This window comes from Panulirus ornatus, chromosome 13 (genome assembly GCF_036320965.1).
Source record: "Panulirus ornatus isolate Po-2019 chromosome 13, ASM3632096v1, whole genome shotgun sequence".
Taxonomy (NCBI): Eukaryota; Metazoa; Arthropoda; class Malacostraca; order Decapoda; family Palinuridae; genus Panulirus; species Panulirus ornatus.
The window spans coordinates 14,549,518-14,574,894 of record NC_092236.1 but is presented as its reverse complement, the minus strand read 5'-3'; the positions used below and the strand labels follow the sequence as shown (position 1 = coordinate 14,574,894).

The 25,377-nt window shown below is 41.9% G+C and overlaps 1 protein-coding gene and 1 long non-coding RNA gene across 5 annotated transcripts in view; one reads left to right on the top strand and one right to left on the bottom strand.

Moving 5' to 3' along the window:
* The window catches only part of LOC139752779 (uncharacterized), a 57,828-nt gene extending 50,363 nt beyond the window's left edge, over positions 1-7,465 (top strand). Inside the window, exon 4 of one of the 2 annotated variants that reach the window (XR_011713583.1) lies at positions 7,319-7,465. This is a non-coding gene — a long non-coding RNA (uncharacterized lncRNA). Of the gene's footprint in view, positions 1-2,867; positions 3,055-7,318 lie in introns of those variants that run through there. The other variant, XR_011713584.1, reaches the window with a different exon arrangement.
* Positions 3,011-25,377, bottom strand: part of LOC139752778 (uncharacterized) — a 550,949-nt gene continuing 528,582 nt past the window's right edge. For 2 of the 3 annotated variants that reach the window (XM_071668691.1, XM_071668692.1), the window contains exons 12-16: positions 13,285-13,397; positions 8,949-9,132; positions 8,158-8,427; positions 7,385-7,488; positions 3,011-4,165 (exon numbers count right to left, since the gene is read on the bottom strand). In XM_071668691.1, the coding sequence (XP_071524792.1) occupies positions 3,383-4,165; positions 7,385-7,488; positions 8,158-8,427; positions 8,949-9,132; positions 13,285-13,397 (1,454 nt within the window). In that variant the 3' untranslated portion in view covers positions 3,011-3,382. The remainder of the gene's footprint in view (positions 4,166-7,384; positions 7,489-8,157; positions 8,428-8,948; positions 9,133-13,284; positions 13,398-25,377) is intronic. The other variant, XM_071668693.1, reaches the window with a different exon arrangement.

The window sequence follows — 25,377 nt, the reverse complement described above, 5'->3', positions numbered from 1 at the left end:
TGTATAGGAATCAAAATCATAGGCGGGATGATGAGTGGATCTATGGGTTTAATCGCGAGTATATAAAGTCCCAGGTGAGAATCAGAATATAGTAAAGCGTAAAGAGGTGTGTACTTAGAAGAGGAATTGTGACCGATTTGTGGTAAAGGGTCTTTCTTTAGGGGGTTATGCATGCGTGGGTGAGTGTGGTGTTACTGGAGTATATCACAGCGTTGATTCGCCGGTATGCAAAAGAGAGATTATTAAATGTGAACGCGCCAAGAGGAACAGTCGATGCAATGTCAGACTTATACTAAACAGACGAAAGTGGAAGCTGATAGCAAATTTACTGAAAAAAAGAAGCGAAAAACTGAAATACATTAGATAATAAGATAGAGCCGACTTGGAAAGAAAAGATAGGCTTGTGTGCAGATATGTCACGAGGTAGAGTAAAATATACAACCGGATAAGTGCAAATGAAATCAAGAGAAGAGGAGACAATTAATGCGAATTTAGGAGAGCAGTGCTAAAGCGTGTAGGTAAAGTGTGTGATATGGGAAAAATGAGTTTTAGGAGCATGGGATTATAGTGGCTGGTGGTATGAAGAGGGTCAATTGCAGGCGAGACGGAAAAGTAGGGTGTACAGGAATGAGAAACCTGAAGAACGAGAGAAAGATACAAGTGTGAGAGAAAGAGGTGAGAGATAATATCATTTGAGAAATGGAGACCAGTAATATCGTATAACTTCAGAAAACGAATTTCTAGATGAAGGTGAAAAATAAAAGATAAAGAGAGAATGAAAAAGCAGATGGGGATGTGACGACAGACGAGGAAAATGTGTAAAGGAAATGGAGCGAGTATTCTGAGAGACTGCCGAGTTTTTTTACGATAGGAAGATGGAATATGGTGTATTTCCGGAGAGTTTAAGATCCGAAACGAAAGTCATTGTGAATGGAATAGTAAAAAGAGGAGTTGGTGAAAGCCTTGCACAGAAAGAGGAGATGGTGGAAGCCTTACACAACATGATACGTGGTAAAAATGTCAAGAGTAGATGGAACTGCAGGCGAGTTTTTCAAAAAAGGGAATAATAGTATTTCGACGTGGTTACAGCCCAGAGGGAGTATTGATAGTGTATGTACAGTGCCCATGTATGAAGGCGAGAGGAGCAACAAATATGAATGTTGGAGCTACAGAGGGATAGATCTGCTGAGTATACTTGGTAAATTGAGTGGTGAGGGACTGGCGTCATGCACTGAGCAGCCAGCTGCTTAGGGAGGAGCTATGTGGTTTCAAATGGGTGATATCGTGTATGGTCCAACTGTTTGTATGGACGTATGTATGGTACGACATACACCGAGTGTATGGTCCAACTGTTTGTATGGGCGAGTGTATGGTACGACATACACTGTGTATGACATTTGTTAATCTGGAGAGAAAACATACGATGGGTTTGAAGGGGATACCTTATGGAAAGTGTTACGGATACACGAGGTAAATGGAACGTTATTTATTGTACTAAGTAGGTTTCTCCTGCAGTAAGGCGTGTAGAAGGGTGGGGGTGTGTTGTTCCAGATTAAACTGGGTCTACTTAAAGGGTGCAGTGTAGCAATGGCGATTTAATCTTATGATATGAATGGTGTGGGAGGTAAATGTAAGGATAATGGAGCTGGGTGTGCTGGAGGCTTGGGGATGGTAGGAGGTAAATCAGCATTTGTTAATGGGGTGACTCGGCTCTGGTGGAAGATCATCCGAGATAAAATCAAGAGGCTGGTGACAGAGTGTGGGAGTGTGTGTGAGGAAGAATTGTCTCGAGAGTTAATGTTGACCAAAGTAAGATAACCACTCAGGGGGAGGAGTGAGATAGAGATGTTCGAGTTTGTGAAGCAAAGGACCTGGAAGAAATGGGATGCTTTAGGTACCTGGAAGCGGACATGGCACCGGATGGAACTATGGGAGGCTGGTTTGATTTAAAGACTGGAAGAAGGTGTCAAGGACCTGTGAACACTTCAAGGACTGTGTAGAAGGAAAGGTTAATGTGGGTGAGGGAAATGATGGGTTTGTTTATGTGGGTATAGTAGTACCATCAGTTTAGTCATAGGTATAATTCTGTTGAGTATAATTGGTATAGTGCGTTATGGACAAGACTCTAGGGGTATAAGTGCAAAACGTAGGAGGAGGGATGTGCTTTTGATAAAGTGCTTGAAGACGACAGGTGGCGTGAGGCACGTTGACTGTGTGTGTGTGTGTGAAATGACAGAGTAGATATTGTAACAGAGGCTGAAATGAATTAGGCATAAGGAGGGGCTAAGTGAAGAAAGACTTATGAAGAGGATTTATGTATCGGTAGCGGAGGAAACGAGGAGGAAGTGGGTCGACCTAGACACTGGTGGAAGGCAGGAAGAGGAGTGTTTGGGGGCATCGAAGCTTTAATATTCAGGAGGGGGGGACGTTCAATGGATAGAACGAACTGGAATGGCGTGATATATGGAGACGTTTTTAATGGGCTCAACAAAGCCATATAAAGTTTTGGTGTGTGTGTGTGTATATATATATATATATATATATATATGTAGTGTGTGTGTGTGTGTGTGTGTTCACTAACAGTAGTTATCCCCTTCAGTGTTACTTAAACATAACTGTTGAGTAAATGAAGAGGATTACCCTTTTTAATTTTGCATGGAAAGATCCCAAAAAAGAGTGAGCATTTTATTCAACAATAAACATCTAGAACTCTGGTGAAGATTGTTTCCCCCTAGTAAACAGTAACTACAGCTAGTAATAAAACAATCTCTAGACATCCTACATATAAAAATCTCCGACTAATATGTACATGGAAGCCTCCAAATATGAGAATATACATCTATATTCCTCTCCCATTCCCGTACCAGTGGTAGCTACGGGCGAGACGCCCCAGCCGGCTCTGTATGACAAGACAAATATTGGATGCCAACCTGTGTTTGGAAGCTTTTGTTTCATCCTCTCCCTAAGAATGTGTCTTCTTACTTTGTGTCTCTGCCTCCTCATGAATATATATATATATATATATATATATATATATATATATATATATATATATATATATAAACTCTTCTGGCGTTACCTGGTAATACGCTTGTGTATATGATAATCACTTACAAATACATTAAAGCTTTCTTTGCGAACGGTATGTTTCACATCAGCCAAAACACACACACACACAAGCACACGCGCGGGCAAATACACGCACTCACACGCGCCGTGAAGTCAAGAATCATGACTACATAATCATTTAATATTAACCCTTTCCCAGGACAAACATCTGTGCGTCATATGCACCAATGTTCATATCCCATCGGTCACTGGAAAACAGTATGGAACAGTCGGTATCAAGAATTAGAACAAAATACCGCAATATCTCTCGGCGCTACACAGCACTCTCATTGGGCATCCTCAACAACGGAGAGCGGGACCTCGCCGTAGGTGTGTGTGGCTTTAGCAGTGGAGTTCGTGAGGTCGCTGGGCTCTCTTGGTAATCCGTCGGCGAATGCAGACTCCGACGTTGAAGCGAACGAATGTACGCATTCGGTGTGTTTGTGGTGATGACATTAGCATTCCTCTGACGGTCAATGGTGGCGTAGACATTGGTTGGGGTTGTAGTAGGGGTGCTGGCCACTGCCGGGAAACTGCAGACGCTGTTAGGTCGAGCCAAGGTAGCGTACTGTTGTGGCGCCGTTGACGCGGGAAAACACGCGCTCCGTCGGTGGTCAACGGTAGCGTAGACAGGCGTGGATGTGGAGGGTCGTGGCTGCCGACTGCTGACTGGGGAGTTCCTGTGTTCTACGGAGGCATAAATGTGGGGCGTTGTGGTGGCAGGAACGTCCGGTCCTTTGACGGGACTTACTGTGGCGTAGATATTGGAATCTTCAAAGTCGTCCTCGCTCATACGGTTGGCCGATAAAGTAGCGGTGGTGAAAGTGGTGGCTGGAGTGGTGGGGACGACGGGAGACGCCCCAGCAGGAGTCGTAGTGCAGATGGTCGAAGGTGGTCTGGTGGTGCCGGCCGCTGCGGCTGTGAGATAGACACTTTTCCTCTTGGCAGCGAAGAGACAGAGGTCAGTGGCACTGACCTGGTAGCCTGGCTGGGCGTCTCTGGGTAGCGGTAACTCCACGTAGGTCACCATCGACCCTTCTGGGGGAACCTGGTTATGCTGTGTGGGGGGGAAAAAGAGGGACCAATATAAATGTAACGTGAATGAAGTCAAGTGGTTCATATGACACATTATTCATAGCAAACTAGAATGAAATGATTTTACTCTTCTTTTATATACAACTTGTGTGATCACTAAAAAAGTAATAGATTAACTGGTCAGTTAAACTTGAGATTAGTCCCTCGTCTTGTGTTACTTTAGCAGCAGTCGTGGATCATCTTGTCTAATCCACTCGAAAATGAAACAGCATTTTCGTTCTTACTTTGTGAAATGAATTTGATATGAATTAGTTTTTATCATGTTATGCACTTGGGGGGGACACAGACACTCTGGCATAGAGGGAAGGGAAGCTGATGTTGTCAGGCTTTATATGAATGCACAACTCAATGACAATACACAACACAACAAAATTAAAACGGAATTCAAACTAAGAGACCGTGTTAAGGAGGCACTCTTTGAGTCGCCATGGGCGAAACAAAATCAAGCTGAAAATCAGGAACATAAGTAATTAGGGACACTGAACTCTGGTATTGATTATGTGGCTGTAGGTTAGTCTCCTAGATGGCAAGTTATAAACGCCACATCAGGACTTAATGTGTAGAGCAATATGTATTGCTGAGGTGTGTATTGTGCTTGGCTTAGTCTATGGTGTTGGTCAAGGTTGTCCTTAGAGGGGGAATGCCTGCTACACAGGGACCTTTGGGTTAATCAATACTATCACTTGGATGATTCAGTTTACAATTTTTTTTTGTGTTTAATGATTAGTGTGTGTGTGTGTGTGTGTAGTTTACTCCCTTGTATGGAGGTAGGTATATGTATTAATTCCACATGCACATGCTAGTTACTATAACATATCACAGAGTCTACTATCTTGAAAAAACTAATGGGACAGATTCTGATCATATAACAGTTTCAAGTATCAGGGAAAATTCAAGAGACTCCTGTGTTATATGTTATTGGTTATTCATTTTTTTTTCTTTTAGTTCTGCGGGTGGGGAACATTCTCTCCTGTTCTTGGATCATTTCCTGAGACAGCGATTCCTCAATGCTCATGCTTTACTCTACTCTGCAAAAGTCTTGCAAAAAATGAGTAATTCTAATCTAGATGGACTCATGCTCTGACTCATTACGTGTGTCCCATGCTGGGTAGTGAGTCATGCTAGAATCGCTAACGGGAAAACTAACCTGCTGCATAAAATGTAGATTGCTGAGGCGCCTGCAGTGAAATGAATTTTATTTCATCAGAATGTACTACTACTACTAGCACTTGTTTTTCAACTCTCTTATAACCTCAAACACTTTGAAGAACTTATCTCCTCTTCCTAACCTATGACACTGAGGATATATGTGCCCTAGGAGTTAATATTCATACTCCTTTCCTTTTTCACTTCCCAGTAGTGGAGAGATTAGACCAATTACTGCTCTGCTTTTCCCACTGGGTCCAAGCTCCTACTATAGATTAGAGGTAAGGATAATCCCAGATATGTAAACCTCATGACTTCAGCAACTATAGATTTTGGAAAGGAAGATCAAGCTATGAACCGACTACGGAATCAGGACTTGTAATATCTGAGTTACGGGAATACAATAGTTGGGTTCATAAAACACAGCACCTTAATGCAAATACACAGGTATTCAGATTCATACACGATACAAGTATACATTCACATAAACATACACAAATATAACTACTAAATGGATACATTCATCCGCGTGCAGTCGACCTCAGACTCGTATGAATATTGCTCTTGGAGGAAACAGAAGACGGTGTGTGTCAGGACAAGAGCAAGTAGAGAAGACTGATTCAGAGACGGTTGACTGACACATTTCTTATGGAATTTCTGATCTGATTAAGAGGCACCTTTCAAGTCTATCTATCTCTTGCTCATTCATCCAGGTCAACGTTTGTGGTAGGCATCTCCCTAGTCATTATCTTTTCAATTGCTCAGCTATGGATTTTCCAATGTGAACCCTAATTACCCGTTCCTTGTCGCTGTCCTGTACACCTAGCGCCTTTCATCACTAGCATATTCGGCGTTGATACCTCGTCTAACAACCGAAAAGCAATACATTCACACATTCTTCATGCCATTCCCTTCCCTCAAAGGCCCTATGCTTCGGTTTGCAGTATACATCTCTACATCACTACGAGAATTATCTCGCTATTCACATCTATGATTGAAGCAAACACTGAACATATGAAGAAGCATCCAAAAAATTTTTTACCCCCACTTGAAAAGGCAGAGCATCATTAAGATCTTTCTGTTCTCATTCAACTCGGCGGAAAGAATTCACCCGTGCTGTGGCCAGGGGTGCTGGTTCGAGGATTAGCACATGCATTTACACACACACACACACACCAATAGTCCCTCTTCTAAAGTAAAAGGAAGAAAAATAGGAGAGCAGGCTGATTCTCTGGCTCACTTGGGGAGGTTTCCTAGAACACATCAAGTAAACGAATATGTAAATTTTGATAAAGTTGAAAATTACGTAGTTACGGAGCTCACCCTGTGGGAAATAAGCCATGCATGGAACCAGGTCGTACTCAACTGTGATCACAAGGAAAAAAAAAAAATGGACAACTAATTTTGTTGTGACTCTTACCCCCTATTTTTTGGTTTGAAGAAATAACCTAAAGTGACTTTGGCAGGAGGCTATCACTTCGAGGAACAACATAAAGGAAAATATGAGCCACTGATGAGGTTCGAGAGGATAGGCATTACACACACTCAAACCCTCTTGTGGTTTACGATGAAGGTATCAACTTTTCGCTTCTTTCAGTCAGGGACATTAGACTTACTGGAAGTGTCTGGGTAAAGTTAGGGGTGGCAAATAGTGGCAAAGTGCTTTAAAGAATGATAGATAGAGAGATTAAATGATTATACTCAAAGATAATCATACCTGATACCAGGCAGTGTCTACTAGGTAAAGATAAATGCATTAGTTGTATGGAAATAAAGAAAACAGACACTGTCATACGTGTTTAGGACACTAAGGATACTTTTAGCATTAGAAATAACAAGATCAACGAACAGAAATTTGGTTGGTACAGTTTTAAACGGATGAAGATAATTAGAGAGATGAAGATATATACACACATGAATATACATGGAGTATATCATAACACTGAGAAATTATGTTGATGTATTTCAGAATAGCCCGCCCATATCTGGCAAGTTCCCGTAGGCAGTTCTAGAGGAACGTTCTCCGTCAACTTACCGATCGTGGAAGCGTTCGCACAGATGGCACGGTGTCGACCCCCGCACCCCCGCGGCCTGGCCCTCCGCGATCTATAGTCTCGTAGTCCTGGTACGACAAGACGTCTGCAACGAAGGTCAATAGGAATGGTTGGTTGGGTAACTACACGATCACCAAGGATATGCAGTCTATTCCTAACGTATACTATCCGTCATGCATCTTTTAAATACTACGTGTATGTATTTCATAACTTCTACATGACGAAATTTGTATGTAACACCATTTGACCCTACCCACCCATACTACTAGATCTGTAACTATAACCACAAACCCGTAGTAAGAAATGAAAGACTTACCCCATGCCTCACACTTTAGTAACCTCTACTTATAAGTGTGGTGAGGCTGGAGTCGGTCCACAATCTCCCTAGCTACTCATCACTTCCCTTGGGGGTTAGTCGATAAAATAGGTACCTGGCTTAGGCTTATCCATATATACATGCATATGTACTCCTATGAGTCCACGGGGAAAATGAAAGACGATAAGTTCCCAAGTGCACTTGGGATTCTTTCCATACATATGTACATATACATATAGCCGTCTTGGCTAACAAAGTAACGCAGACGTATGCATTCATCCTCAAACTGAAACACATGGAGATGCACAGAACGACAGAGACAAAAAATACATTCCCACTTTCTTTGAACTTTGTATACACCTACACTACATTTTCTACATGGATGCACTTTGCTTCGCTTCCCCCGCCCCACGTCCAACCCTCCCGCTCTCCACTCACCAGTTTTGTGAGGGATGACGTCTGGATCGTTGTCCTCGGCCTCCCCTACACTGGGTCCCTCCTTCACCCTCGCCGCCAGCACCCCGACGTTGAGAGGCTTGTTCTCGAGGTCGCCCTTCATCTCGTCGTTGGGCGGGCCGTTCTCGCCGCTGGAGGGCGTCCGCCGCATCTTCATGACCACCATGACCACCAGCGCCGTCAGGATGAGCGCCAGGACCACGCCGATCAGGACTCCTAGGACAGGTGTGAACTCGAAGAGCGCAGGAGGTCCTTAGAGAGGAGAGGTTGAAGGAACAGCTTTGGTGAATAAGGATTGAGAGGATGAACAGTGACTCTTTAAGATCTCCCTTTTTCTTTGTCTTTCTCTCTTTTTCCTCTACCTTCTCGGTAATTCTCAAAGAGATGGAAAAGGAATGATAGAGTGGTAGTTTAAAGGAGCAGAATATAAGAAGAAACATGGCAAACATGACCGCGTAGCTGAAAGGAATATTCTATACGCAAGGTCACCACCTTAAACTGGTTTCTTTGAAATTCTAGTCTATTATGAGTTATGATGAGCAACTTCACTGGATAAATTCTAAACCTCATGTGACGTCTGCACAATGTATTAGATATTTCAGTATATTCCTAATTTCTAATTCAGTCACTCTCAAATATATTCTATTTACTCTGTGTCACCTTCCTCGGTTCTTGATAAATAACAAGATTAACGACAGCATTTATCTAGACGCTAAACCACTACGATTAAAAGTTCTTCATCCAACAGTAACTTTTCTTTCTACTTCTCTTACCTGTGCGTTTCTCGGCCACCTTAAGTGTGAAAGTCTCGAGCTTGGCGACGTCGCTCCTGCCCTTTGAGTTGGCGGCGTAGGTGACCATGAGGAAGGCAAGGCCCGGCCGTAGGTCGGTGAGGTGGAAAAGTGGTTCCGCCGACGATATGTTGCGGTGCAGCGCACCTGTCGTCGAGTCGTACACCTGAAGCAGAGCACGGCGACATTGTACAGGGTCGGACTGTTGATTTATACAATGGTCGCGCTACTGTCGTCTGGCAGTGAATTCGGTGTCGATGTAGAGGAGGAGAAGGGAGTGTATATGGTCGCGCTACTGTTGTCTGGCAGTGAATTCGGAGTCGTTGTAGAGGAGGAGGAGGGAGTGTATAAAGGCTCACTGTAGGATGGGGTCGTCATAACGTCGTGGAGCTATATTGCAGTGTAGTTGTAGAGAAGGGGGAAACATTGTGCAGTGTTGTTGTAGGGAGCTGAGTATTTAAACAGGTCATCCTATAAAGGTCGTCAGAAACGTCGTGGAGAATAATTACGTTAATGTGGAGGAGTGGATCATTATATAATTATTGTAGAAGAGTGAATGAAGCATTTCTACAGGTTAGGTATGAGGTAATGCAACATTGTCTTGGGCTATAAACAGCAGGTCGGTCATTATGTTGGATGGTTGATTAGGGTCATTATAAACTACTTGGGCATTACAGTTGCCATCATAGGGAAACAGTACAGGCAAAATTACCCCGTCATATTCAGAACATCTTATACACCTGCACACACATACACACACACATAGGGTTACCGAGAGAGAGTGAAAGTATGGCTGGACTGTGCATATCTAGAATGCTAAAGTGTGTGCATCTAGAAAGGTAGAAAGCATTTGACCCTATGCCACACCGGAGGCTAGAAAAGAAGCCTGGAACTCCAGGCAGAAATAATGAAGATATTCCCATGACAGACAAAAATAACTTCATTGAAAAGAAAAAAAATATATGACGGATGTTTACGAGAATCCTTTTCGAAATGGTCTGGGGTCACCAGTGGCGTCCCACAGGGCTCGATTCTGGGACCACTGCTCTTATGCAAATGACCTGCCAGTAGGACTGGACTCCTATCTGAATATCTCTTGATGATACTAAGGTCATGAATGAGGTTTCGATTATGCATCAAAATACAGAGAGACCCAGTCAAACTTCTAATTTGGTCTTTAAAGAAATTCACTCTTATGCTAATGTAAAGTCATGAAGACGGGATACAGTTAAGGAAGGCCTCAGTACGGAAACTGCATCATCCAGAAAAAAAAGAAAAATTAAGTTGCAGGGATATGCGTGTGTGATGAGGACTTGTGAGTCGACAATCATCTTAACCTCTCACCAAAACCCCACCACTGGAGAGTAGTAAAGGGCGTAGACATCTGCTGGCAAGTATCTGAATATCATTCTAGTACATGGATGAGGAATGATTCAACCCAGTGTGCCAGTGCATAGGACCGGTGTGAATGTAGCTTACGCTGGCGAGCCTGTCGTGCACCATACAACGGTAGGCGTCGGTTGCTCGTCCGTCAACACATTGTTAAACGATGTTTTAAAACGATGTTTTAAAAGATGTTTCCAGATCTTGTCTGTGATACAACTATCCACTCTACAGAATCCACAGCTAACAGTCATACCACAAGTCTATGAATGCTTTATACTCTAAGATGCAATGATAACTTGAAAGAAAATTATAAGGGTATTCTTTCAAGGGTATAACTGGGACAACATTCATCCAGTCAGTATAACGTTATGTATGCAAAGGCAAGAGAGAGAGAGAGAGAGCTCTCCAACCGCCCTTAACGAAAAGAGATTAATAAATGCGAATCTATCCGATTACTTATCTATCAACTACGTGACCTGGATTACCTCCTCGAGCGACCACAAAGCCGAAGATATGAGCAGGAGGAAGTGCACAACCAATGACTCGCGCTGAAGACTTCAACTTAAAAGTCTGAAGGAGAGGGTCACTGTTATCAACCCAGTTGTACCTCCCGGGCAACGATTTTCCCCTTCCTTAGATTAAGAAAAACAAAATCCCGCAAGGCACATTTTCCCTACTGAACCTCATTCTTCCTCAACTCTGGAGACGCTTGGGCAACGAGCGAGGTACAGGATGCAGCAAGACAAGACCGACTCCCGTCTCAAAAGTCGTCCGACGCTTAGAGTACGAGCCAATGTTAAGTGTGGGTGTCTTCCGTCTCGGGAACCATCGGGGAAATGAACAGCGCTTGGCGCCCCTCACCTGTGACTCCCAGGTAATGTAATGAGAGCCTTAATGAAACTCCCGAAGAAGTTCCCGCCATGACGTGGAAGAGGGAGGGAGGGGAGGAGAGTGGAGTGTGTGGCACGGGCCAGGGATATTAGTGGAGTTGTTGTGTCCTCTCTAGACGGAAGATTTAATTAAAGGAGTTTCATTAAGGTGCAATATGCTGAAGCGACTGAACTGTACAGCACACTGGGTTGTCCATGTCGGTATATTGTTTAGGACGATAGATAACCACTTTAATCTTATTCGTATCTTTATCGGCCGTTATGATTTTTCTTCTTTTATCCCTTGTTTTCATGCGCTTTTCTCCCTGTCTGTCTGTCTGTGATTATCTGTCTGTCTCTTTCCTTCTCTCCCTCGTTGGCTCTCAGTATCCCTGTTTCAGTATGCATGTGTATACAGATATACATATGTATTCACACAGCGATATACAAGTAAGCACTTGCACACGCACACACATTTAGGCCAACCCACACACACACTCACACCTACACAAAGGCCGCATGTCAGATGTCAGAGGAGCCTTCTCTAAACAAGTTAAGGTCAGCACTGGCATGCCGCAGGTATCTGTCCTGGAACCATCGCTCTTCCTGGTGTATGTGACCGACTTGGCACAAGAGATGAACTCTTATGTGAAAACTACCGCGCTGAAGACCCGGCCGTGAAGACACTAGAGAGCGAGAATGACTGCATCAGTTGACTAGGAAACACAGGCAAGAGCGAAAGTTGGTCTGATACCTGGGTGATGAAATTCAACGCAAGCAAATGCGAAGCGCTGAAGATGGAAGACGGTAAGAGGAGAACTCCGATGTGAGTATCATCTAACACGAAATGAGCCGCAGGAATCTGTTTGCGAGAGGGAACTGAGAGATGACATCGTCCCTAACTTGTAACAAGATTCCCACCTCAGGAGAATGACAGGGGGAGACAAGCTCTCTGCTGGCAATTATAATTGAATTCAAGAACATGGGGGGAAAACATTTTAAACTGTTCACATCCTACATTAAGCCAAAGAGAACATGTGCTTCTCAAATTTAGTCACTATACTTAAAGAAGTACGAGAACTGGTAGAGTCCACAGAGAGCAACAAAAATGGTACCAGAATCAAGTAACAAGGAAAGGCTAAAGGCCTTAAATTTGTCCACTATAGGGGAGAGAAGAGCAAACAGTGACTTGATCACAACCATGATGTTTTTAACCCAGTTTGATGACATCGACAGAGGACAGGTCTTTGAAAGACCAAGGACATAACAACATGAGGTAATAGCAGCAAATGAACAAAAAAGCGTGAGAGAAAAGATGCAAATGAATATCTTTGTGGTGTAACGTTGGTCGACAAATGGAACTGATTGAATGATGGGACTATGAAGTTGGACAGCAGACGAAAGTTTAAAAAAGTTATACGACAGTAGAAAAAATAAAAGAGGGGGGCCCGAGTGTAGAACTCTCTCCCGGGGAGTACAAATAGGTAATTTCTCACACACACACACACACACACACACACACACACACACACCACACGCAAGCGCACAAGTGGCCACAGAAAAGCAAACGCACTCACATAAACACAAGCACACACACACACCAAAAAAAAAAACGTGAACGAGTCACCCATTTCTCTATACTTTGGTTCTTAAAAACATCCTGTAGGTGGCAGGGAGAACACATTTCGCTCCTGAACCAGCAACTCTCATCTCGATTTAGAACGTTCCCCTATGATGGTGTTCCTCACCTCGTAGAAACCATAAGAAATCCCCGCTCTCCTCTGTCCTACAGCTAGTCACTTCTCACCTCTATATAAAAGGCGTAGGAGACTCCTACCTCCTTTAGACCTCTATGTAGCACCACCTCACCACCCTGTAGAAGGCAAAGGACACGCCCGTCCCAACAAACCTATGAGCATTAACTCTTCACTTCCTTGCAAAAATCTTGAGACACCAATCATTCCTAATCCGATAGGTAGTAAAAGCTAAGGAAACCCTCCCACTTTCATAACTTTAAGTAGGCAGACACTCAGTCCTACTACTTCTTGGTAGGTATTGCTCACCTCCATGTAGAAGGTCTGGGGGAGGCCGCCGTCAAAGCCAGCCACACACTCCACCTCGATGGTGTCCGTCGTCTGGTTGGCGATGGAGCAGTTCCTGGGCGGATCCGGAGGCCCTGCCGATCAGAAAGATAGAACTTTGAACAATGGTGATAAAATCATAATAAGAATGACAATAATTAGTAGGATGATAATTATTTGCAATTATCATTACTTTTCTCAGCATCACAGTTATAGCAATACAGGAAACTTTCTTTAATGATACCTTTCATATTTGCAGCACACAAACAAATATCAGATACTATGAGAGGATCATGACCGGCTTCATCCAAAACAGCTTTTACTACACACACACACACACACACACACACACACATATATATATATATATATATATATATATATATATACATATATAATGTCTCTCACAAACATTCTGGAACCAATCTGGTTGAAGCTGTACCGAACCATCTGTTCTGACAGAGAGACAAGGGTCTCGGCACAGCTTCGACCAGACGTGTTCCGGGACTCTGGGACCTCAAACTTGTCGCAAGACTTTTGTTCGCGACTGTACACGACTTGTGCTCGCACTGCCAGCTTGTCCTGCCATTCCTTACGTGTTCGAGATAACAGGAGGACCTTGTTTTCTTATTTCAATATCATCACAGCACTGTTTGGATTTACGATTCTCTCCATCGAATTATCAAGGAACTAACACCTACAGCGACTTCAAAATTCGCCCAAAAATACCATCGTGGCAGATCCTAGATACGTTGACAGATATAGTTCGGTCGTGTAACATTGGAGAATGACAGTACAGGAAATAACGCGAGTTTCGGGCAAACTCAGACTTGACGTGAACCCCAAACGAAGAGAAACACAATCGAGGTTCTTCTGTGACATTAAGCTCTCAGATTTCCTGTTTAGTATATTACCTGCTTCACGTCCACCATAATCTTGTGGCCCAGACTGGTGAACCCCCTTCAAGAAAATGAAGCGCACAGCCGTCAAGCTTCGCGTATCACGTGTTTCGAACTCACGAATCCTTTGGGCGAGGGAACACACGAGCCGCTTTGCTTGTAGTGCAGATCATACCACAACCCTAACGCCCGTAAGGAGTATCCGCAGAAGTACAGACAGAGCCAAGTCATCAGGAAAGAAATGTAGAGGAAAGAGAGAGAGGGAGAGAGGAACACAAAAGAAAAAACTGAGAAAACGACGAGGAAAATTGGAGTCGGAAGAAAAGACACGAAAAATGAAAGGAAATCAAGATAAAAAGGAGGATCGAAGTGAAAAAGAAGACGACAGAGGTGAAATAACGTAAAGGAAAATAGCTTACAAAAATATTTTTCATTACCTTTCCCACCTGTGAATAGCTATCCATGAAAAGTACAATGATAAAGATATGTGTATATATTACGTACAACAAAATATATTTACGAAAAATTTTCGAGAAGGAAATGACCATATTGAACACGTAAATGAGGATATGAGTCAGGGATGCCTTAATCCACTCCTCATTCAATATTAAAGCGAACGGCCCCATAAACTGGATGTTGACTGCAAAGGAGAGAGAAGAGACATGAGGTAACACACACACACACACACACACACACATATATATATATATATATATGTATATATATATATATATATATATATATATATATATATATATATATATATATATATATATATATATATATATATATAAACACAGGTTGACGCTGACGCATAATCAGTCCAATACAGGTCTATATACTAACACACACGTTTTGTATATATATATATATATATATATATATATATATATATATATATATTTTTTTTTTTTTCAAACTATTCGCCATTTCCCGCGTTAGCGAGGTAGCGCTAAGAACAGAGAACTGGGCCACTGAGGGAATATCCTCACCTGGCCCCCTTCTCTGTTCCTTCTTTTGGAAAATTAAAAAAAATTGAGAGGGGAGGATTTCCAGCCCCCCGCTCCCTCCCCTTTTAGTCGCCTTCTACGACACGCAGGGAATACGTGGGAAGTATTCTTTCTCCCCTATCCCCAGGATAATATATATATATATATATATATATATATATATATATATATATATATATATATATATATATATACATATATTATATATATATATTTGTATATTATTTTTTTTTTTTTTTTTTTTTTTTTATACTTTGTCGCTGTCTCCCGCGTTTGCGAGGTAGCGCAAGGAAACAGACGAAAGAAATGGCCCAACCCCCCCCCCCCATACACATGTACATACACACGTCCACACACGCAAATATACATACCTACACAGCTTTCCATGGTTTACCCCAGACGCTTCACATGCCTTGCTTCAATCCACTGACAGCACGTCAACCCCTGTATACCACATGACTCCAATTCACTCTATTTCTTGCCCTCCTTTCACCCTCCTGCATGTTCAGGCCCCGATCACACAAAATCTTTTTCACTCCATCTTTCCACCTCCAATTTGGTCTCCCTCTTCTCCTCGTTCCCTCCACCTCCGACACATATATCCTCTTGGTCAATCTCTCCTCACTCATTCTCTCCATGTGCCCAAACCATTTCAAAACACCCTCTTCTGCTCTCTCAACCACGCTCATTTTATTTCCACACATCTCTCTTACCCTTACGTTACTTACTCGATCAAACCACCTCACACCACACATTGTCCTCAAACATCTCATTTCCAGCACATCCATCCTCCTGCGCACATCTCTATCCATAGCCCACGCCTCGCAACCATACAACATTGTTGGAACCACTATTCCCTCAAACATACCCATTTTTGCTTTCCGAGATAATGTTCTCGACTTCCACACATTTTTCAAGGCTCCCAAAATTTTCGCCCCCTCCCCCACCCTATGATCCACTTCCGCTTCCATGGTTCCATCCGCTGACAGATCCACTCCCAGATATCTAAAACACTTCACTTCCTCCAGTTTTTCTCCATTCAAACTCACCTCCCAATTGACTTGACCCTCACCCCTACTGTACCTAATAACCTTGCTCTTATTCACATTTACTCTCAACTTTCTTCTTCCACACACTTTACCAAACTCAGTCACCAGCTTCTGCAGTTTCTCACATGAATCAGCCACCAGCGCTGTATCATCAGCGAACAACAACTGACTCACTTCCCAAGCTCTCTCATCCCCAACAGACTTCATACTTGCCCCTCTTTCCAGGACTCTTGCATTTACCTCCCTTACAACCCCATCCATAAACAAATTAAACAACCATGGAGACATCACACACCCCTGCCGCAAACCTACATTCACTGAGAACCAATCACTTTCCTCTCTTCCTACACGTACACATGCCTTACATCCTCGATAAAAACTTTTCACTGCTTCTAACAACTTGCCTCCCACACCATATATTCTTAATACCTTCCACAGAGCATCTCTATCAACTCTATCATATGCCTTCTCCAGATCCATAAATGCTACATACAAATCCATTTGCTTTTCTAAGTATTTCTCACATACATTCTTCAAAGCAAACACCTGATCCACACATCCTCTACCACTTCTGAAACCGCACTGCTCTTCCCCAATCTGATGCTCTGTACATGCCTTCACCCTCTCAATCAATACCCTCCCATATAATTTACCAGGAATACTCAACAAACTTATACCTCTGTAATTTGAGCACTCACTCTTATCCCCTTTGCCTTTGTACAATGGCACTATGCACGCATTCCGCCAATCCTCAGGCACCTCACCATGAGTCATACATACATTAAATAACCTTACCAACCAGTCAACAATACAGTCACCCCCTTTCTTAATAAATTCCACTGCAACACCATCCAAACCTGCTGCCTTGCCGGCTTTCATCTTCCGCAAAGCTTTTACTACCTCTTCTCTGTTTACCAACTCATTTTCCCTAACCCTCTCACTTTGCACACCACCTCGACCAAAACACCCTATATATATATATATATATATATATTTGTATATCATATATACATATATATATATATATATATATATATATATATATATATATATATATATATATATATATATATATATATAATGTGTGTGGGTGGGTGTCTGGCTCCGATTACTGTAAACACATTGAACTCTGGTAATCCCTGCTGCTGCAGACAACAATCCACTCACATTTGGCGAAAATACCCACCATAAGCTGAACTTCTGCTCATTATCAGTCCACAATGCAAGACGGCTGATCTGAGCCGTACAAACCTCCTATTGTCCCGACCCATTTCGAAAGAAGCTACCATCACAGAACCCTTGATGTTCATGCCGAGATTCATCCTAAGAATAACCAATCAGGATCCTCGCACGGGAAGGGGGATCAAATTCCCCAAAGAATCCTGTTTATGGACTTATAGAAGGTTTAACTTTGTACTCCACAGAGAAAGCAACTAAAAACATTATAAATCTTTTTGAAACATTGATACGTTGAGAGCAGACAAAGTTTTCGTACCTATGCACGTAGTATACATTCATTTTCTTTACCAAACGTGTAAAAACCGTGAGCACATTTTGCTTCCAACTCTAGCTAGAACTGTCCACTCTGCCAAAAGATGGAATCGACTTTGCCAAAATAGGGAATCGACTTAATAATCCTCCTTTTTCCTCTTGCATTATGAACGTGGCTGTTGTATGGTACATTTGCAGTGAAATGATAACCTGGAATATATCATTCCCGATGGAAACGTTACATTTGAACAATTCATTCATCATCACGCTATGGAGTTGGCTTCTTCTTCTCTAAATCCCTAAGATATAATTTGGGTGAGATACTGACGATTACTTAAATTGTATTGATCGTTGGGATCTCATCACAAAGAACACCAATGTTATTATCAGCCTTGTTTTGTTATCCTATTAGAATGTAATCTTATCCCGATCGAGTCCATTTTTTTTTTTTCGGGCGCTATTCTGGCACAGACTATTCGAAACTGATGCACTAAGAAGGATTTTCGCGTTCATTCGGTAGGCCTCAAACAGGCGAATACATGAAGTGGTTTGGATCAAGGAATATCGATCATATTAGAAAGTGAATATATATAATCTGATTTCAAAATACTGCTAATCCTCTCTCCCCTACATTTAGGATTATCTTGTTTCAAAATACAGCTTATTTCTCCGGTACGTTTAGCACCGTCTAATTTCAAAATAGAGCTCATTCCTCTGACAGACAACCTAACTTACGTCTCTAAGACTTCAAGCAAATCCTTGGGCGGCTTAATCAATTCAGCGACAGTAAATTGAAAGAGCCCCATGACGTATGAGCTTCTTCACTCAAGAATTCCTCCTCATCAAAGGAAAGATTATCAAGAGTGAAATTAACTGCCGGCATAAATTAAAAGCATAATTCATTTCTAGGAGGGAGGGATGGGCGGGGGGTATAAATGGATCACAGTTATCACAGGCAGACGCGAAAGTTTTCTTACCCAAAGACAAAGTCAGCGAGGCAGCAGCAAGCAGCTCCCGCACACGTAATAAATGACTGGAATTGGCTCATGAGGAATGGAACGCGCGCCATCACAACGCCGACGATGATGAAACGTCTCCAGCTCACACAGCCACTCGAGTGGGGGACATGGCAAACACCCGTAATCCTGCCTTATAGGAAATCTATTACCGACCATCCGTTCCTTCATTCGCCGCAAGGGGGGGAAGTCAGGCGAACTCAAAAGAACAAAACATGGATTGCATTTGAAATTCATAAGCACTTCTCTTGCTGGGAGACCTAGAACAAAGCAGTGGGCAAAAGGCGGAACACAACAGCACGCTAGGACGATAGGAAACCGCCTAATTAAGGCAAACCATTCCAGCTAAATGACTTTAAAAAGGGGTGGGTGGGGGAAGAGAAGGTGGGTCATTAGTAGGTGACTGTGATGTAGTTCTGCTAATTATAGCCTTTGCATATTAGCGCTGGATAATTTCATTCCTTCCCTGTTGTGAAAAATGTTGTGGAAATCGAGCCGGGTTATAATCGTAAAGTCTATGTGTTTCATGGCGAAGTCAAGGGAAGGTAACTTTATTTATGTTTCTACCGAATGTAAACTTATGTTTACTTTCTCATACTACTGTCGCTAAATACAAGTATTGTAGATGAAAAACGGTGAGTTTAGAGTATTTACTTACTTAAGTGCACTTACGATAGGATTCGGCCAACAGGCGAGGATAGCGCGTTGCGTTCACCGCAAGAAAATAGAAGGTATACTTAACACGAATCATGTGGGTTATGTGCTGTCGAACGTTGTTTGTGATACGTTAGAGACTGTGTGTCTGTGGACCAAAAGCGGGTGAGGCGGGAAGAAAAGACAACAACTTCATGCCAAAGAAGTGACTCTTGACAGCCACTGAAATGCTGGCTCACTGGCGCAGCCGTCACTAACTCTCCCGATACCCCGGCGGGTAGCACCTCCCTGGTCGGTGGTTGCCCATTACCTACCAAAAAGGGAATGGAATGAGCGAGAGAGAGAGAGAGAGAGAGAGAGAGAGAGAGAGAGAGAGAGAGAGAGAGAGAGAGAGAGAGAGAGAGAGAGAGAGACTGGAGGAGAGGAGTGGAGTTCTTTATCCCACTCCACTTGAGCTGCCTCCCTCCTTCCCCCTCTAGCTGTTATTTACCGTGGATGGTCCACTACGTCTCCGGATTAAAGACTCGTAGGTTATCACACGCATAGAAAACGCTTGACTTCACAGCCACATGTGGGCTCCACTCTGAAGACTTTCCCCTTTGCTGAACTTCATATATATATATATATATATATATATATATATATATATATATATATATATATATATATATATATATATATATATATTGAGATCGGGATGAACATATTGGCCATATACATAGAAAGAAAACGTGTGTGTGTGTGTGTGTGTGTGTGTGTGTGTGTGTGTGGTTTTATGACTACGTCTTACTAACGCCTGAATAAAGTGTTAAGAGAGAGATCTCTCGGGCGGTGGTAATTATGCAGACGATGATGGCCGTAATGACCCTCCTAGCTAACTAACCAACCAACCGCCAGTAAAGGTCTTATGTCAAAGCCTAACCTAACCTAACCTAACCTAACCTAACCTAACCAACCAACCGCCAAAACATAAGATTGAAGTATGTCAAAACTTCAGTCTTATGTTTTACCGCTAGTTAACCTCTTGTTTCCTTTTCTGTTTTTCTGTCGTATAATGAGAAAGTCTGTCTTCTGATATTTCTCCACACAATTTGGCAGTCAAAAGAGTGGTTACCTTAATCTTGACAATGACGGCTTTACATGACAGGACTGAAACTTATTAACCAGTAACTAACCAACCATCACTGACGCCTTTACATGATAGGACTAAAACTTAACTAACCAGTAGCTAACCAACCATCATTGGTCAACCTCAGTTTCCTTTCCTTATCTTTTTTCTTTATCTTTTCTTGGTATAATCGAGAAAGTTTGTCTCCTGGTTTTCGACAGTTTGGGCGTCACGTTACAGGTGACTGTTATCATCAAACCTGAATAAATATACGTTGTTTACAGCCTGGTTACAGTGCCGCAGTTCTTTTCCATTTTTGTAAGTGTGTTCTCTTTCCAATTACCCTCGACCTCCCCTAAAAAAAAAAATGACAAGAAAAAACAACAAGGAGAATTCCGTAGCAACAGACCAGCCGGCACATATTTTTTCTTCTGGGACAAAATCAACATTGTCATTGCATACAACGAAAGTTCCCATTAAGGGAGAAGGAAAAAAAAAAATAAAAAAAAAAAGCAGCCAAAAAAATCCTCACCCGGTAATGTTTCTCTGTAATGACCGAGTTCAATTTATCCGTCTGTTCATATGAACTATGGGTGGGGTGAGGGGTATATGTAGACAGACAGACCGTCTTTCTCTCTGTCTGTCTGATGAATTAATCTTTAAGTCCTGGAGGGGACGGTCTTTAGACTCTCTCTCTCTCTCTCTCTCTCTCTCTCTCTCTCTCTCTCTCTCTCGGACTGGCTAAGAACAAGCACAAACATCGCCACGGGTTGGTTGACCCGCTATCCAATCACCTGAGGCGTTTCTAGATAAGAAATTTACCTCGGCTAACATTTTACTCCATAAACAAGAAGCGGTATGGAATATTTACATTTCCAATATTGTCATTTATTGATTAGTTATATATATATATATATATATATATATATATATATATATATATATATATATATATATATATATATATATATTCAACACTAATTTCAAAAGTAATTAAAAGCTAATTGGAAATGTTTAATTCGCAGACGAAATCTAAATGCTGTCTTCACTGGAAATGGAAACGCAAATATACGTTTTTAAAGGAGACGTTCTACGCTCTGATGATTCAAAAATCCAAAGGGAAGTCTAGCATCTGTTGCTATTCCTTAACCTTATTTTCATGTAGTTAAACCGTAAAATATATATGAGACGGATGTATATCTGAAGCACTTTGGTTTACCCAGCTATATCCAAGAGCTGCCTTATCAAATACTGTCCGATTCTATATACTGCTTTTCTCTCTCTACTCCAAGGGTATTACTTCTGACACTAATCTTATAAACTGGTGTGTTTCCAGGCACCAAACATCTCGGCACGCGGCACATGAGGGACTGGAAGTACAGTCTCGTCAAAGAACTTCTCACTCGAAAGGAGTCCATATTTTCCTGCTACTGGAAGTAGAATAGCCAAGCGCTGCTGGAGGCTTTGAAAAGAGGCTCTTAGGTAACGCCGAACATCTTGGAAAAAGGTTCTGGAGTAATCACACTAATCGAAATAAATACAAAGTAATATTAGTATATGGTTACACGACAGGCCACCATAATACCAATATTCATGACGATAAACATCGCCTTTACAACTACAGAAAGTTTCTAGGTATCAAACTTTTGTTCTGAACCAGTCGTCTTTTCTCCTCCCAGTTTACAAACTTTATTTCTGTAATCAAGGCAGTTTACCAGTCTTCCTAAACCTCGCCTTTTACGCGACTCCTTAACTTCCCTAATCCTGGAACTTCTAAATAAGGGACTCAACTTTTTCCTGGAGCACTAACTTTCCTCCTAAACACCGGGGGAGGAGATCTCTTGCACCTGTCTGGTGGAGTGAGCTCTAGAAGCCGTAGCGACGCTTGTGGAGAGGAGAGCCACTGCCTCGAGTCTCCTCCAGTTAAAGACGCGCGAGACGAAGGCCTCTCAATGGCCCATATCTATGCCCCATTGTTTATCTTTTATATCGTCCCCCATGCGATCGAAGATGCCATCCTTGAACCACAGCGGTATGACCTTTGGGTATGATGGCATCGTCACTGACCATGACGTCGTGACCTTCGTCCAGGGCCTAAAGAACTAGAACAAAGGTCAAGCCTACCACTGTACACCAGAGTTCCAAAATTTATGTGCTTCAAGGGTCGTGTCGGCCGTGGTTCTTTGTGTCGTAGTTATTAGTAACTTCTAAAGCTGGTTTTATCTTCGTCCTTCTATCATCATCTTTACGGTTATAGCACATGCAAATTGACTTTACGAAATAATCCTACTATATTTATATATAATTTTTTCTTATATTCTTATTTCTACGCTGGTATCAACCCCGTTTTCGTTTTACATTACCAGAAAATAGCCTTGGTAACCCAACCAAACGTATTTCTATAAAATTCATCGTTCACTTAAATATACGATTATTAGAAAGAGAGAGAAAATCTGTCTTTTACAAACATACGAAGTGTGTGTGTGTGTGCATATATATATATATATATTTTTTTTTTTTTTTTTTTTTATACTTTGTCGCTGTCTCCCGCGTTTGCGAGGTAGCGCAAGGAAACAGACGAAAGAAATGGCCCAACCCCCCCCCCCCCCATACACATGTACATACACACGTCCAGACACGCAAATATACATACCTACACAGCTTTCCATGGTTTACCCCAGACGCTTCACATGCCTTGCTTCAATCCACTGACAGCACGTCAACCCCTGTATACCACATGACTCCAATTCACTCTATTTCTTGCCCTCCTTTCACCCTCCTGCATGTTCAGGCCCCGATCACACAAAATCTTTTTCACTCCATCTTTCCACCTCCAATTTGGTCTCCCTCTTCTCCTCGTTCCCTCCACCTCCGACACATATATCCTCTTGGTCAATCTCTCCTCACTCATTCTCTCCATGTGCCCAAACCATTTCAAAACACCCTCTTCTGCTCTCTCGACCACGCTCTTTTTATTTCCACACATCTCTCTTACCCTTACGTTACTTACTCGATCAAACCACCTCACACCACACATTGTCCTCAAACATCTCATTTCCAGCACATCCATCCTCCTGCGCACATCTCTATCCATAGCCCACGCCTCGCAACCATACAGCATTGTTGGAACCACTATTCCCTCAAACATACCCATTTTTGCTTTCCGAGATAATGTTCTCGACTTCCACACATTTTTCAAGGCTCCCAAAATTTTCGCCCCCTCCCCCACCCTATATATATATATATATATATATATATATATATATATATATATATATATATATATATATATATAGATTAGGTCAATCCTATATTACGTGTCCATTTGCTGAACAGCATTCGTCATTACGGTAAGTTGTATGTAAATAAGAAATCAAATATTGCTATGATTCTACGTCAGCAGAACACATTAAAGATACAAAATACTTGTAGATGATCACCTAGCATGGTATGATGCAAAGCCCTAGCAGTTGAGTATATATATATATATATATATATATATATATATATATATATATATATATATATATATATATATATATATATATATAATATCCTAGAATTAATCACGCTAATTTCTAATAGGATATGGTAAAACACGAACACACACACACACACATATACACACACACACACACACACAAAACACTCTTCTCTCTATTGCAGTATTTCAGAAAAAAAAAAATAACGCACACAGTACTCGAGCACATTTTCATCATCGCTTTTAGTCAAATACTCCCCCCACCCCCCAAAGGACGCACGAGAGCGCGTCTCCTAATAGGATCGACGGCTTTTACCCAACCTGAGCCGATTTTTCCCCATTAGAGTATAAATCTGCTTATTCTTGAAATGACCGATTCTTTGCACCCTACTGACGCGAAGCCACATTACAGCAGCACCAGTTTTGACTTAACATACAGTGCTGCACACACAAAAATGAAATATCCAGAATTTATATATGTAAATATATGTGTGTGTATATATATATATATATATATATATATATATATATATATATATATATATATATATATATATATATCATTTATCCATTCATTTCTCTGTGTACGAATTGATGATATAAATTTCATCGGTTGAGGATGCCTTTGTATCATCTCTTCGCCCTCCCTCACCCTGTTACGTAAGGCATCTTAAACCCAAAGCAAGCAATTCTGTATCAGGCGTTAGAACTTGTGCAAACTTAAGCTTGCGTAACCTGTCCTGCCTTAACAACACACAGAGTCGAGATTATATTTTCGTTGGTATGCAAGACCACATGTTTTGCCTCTGACCTGACCCAATATGTGCTGGACGGTCTCTTTCTCTTCGTTAAGAGACAGCTCTCGGCCACCGGCAAAATAGCTATGACGTATTATCGGCCGTTGGTATTATAAAGGTTTGATCATCAGATCAATCCGAACCAGCTATGGTAAAATAGCTGTAAATGATCTATCTTGACGACTGGCAAAATATCTTGTGAGTCAATAAATACTATCCATTCCCCTAAATACACTCACAACAGACAATGTTTTAACAATGTTTAGTTCGGTTTTTCCAGAAAAAGCCTCTCCCACACACACACACACACACTCTCTCTCTCTCTCATACACACACACACACACACACACACACACACATATACATACAAACACGCTCATAAGATGGGGACCTAAGAGTGTCGAACTCGCTCCCCGTACAGTATCAATAGGTATTTACACACTTACGTCCAAACACACACACACACACACACACACACACACACACACACACACACACACACACACACACAATCATCCCTACGTGGTTCGTGATCCCACAAAACACACACGATTCACTCCTTGGTCTTGG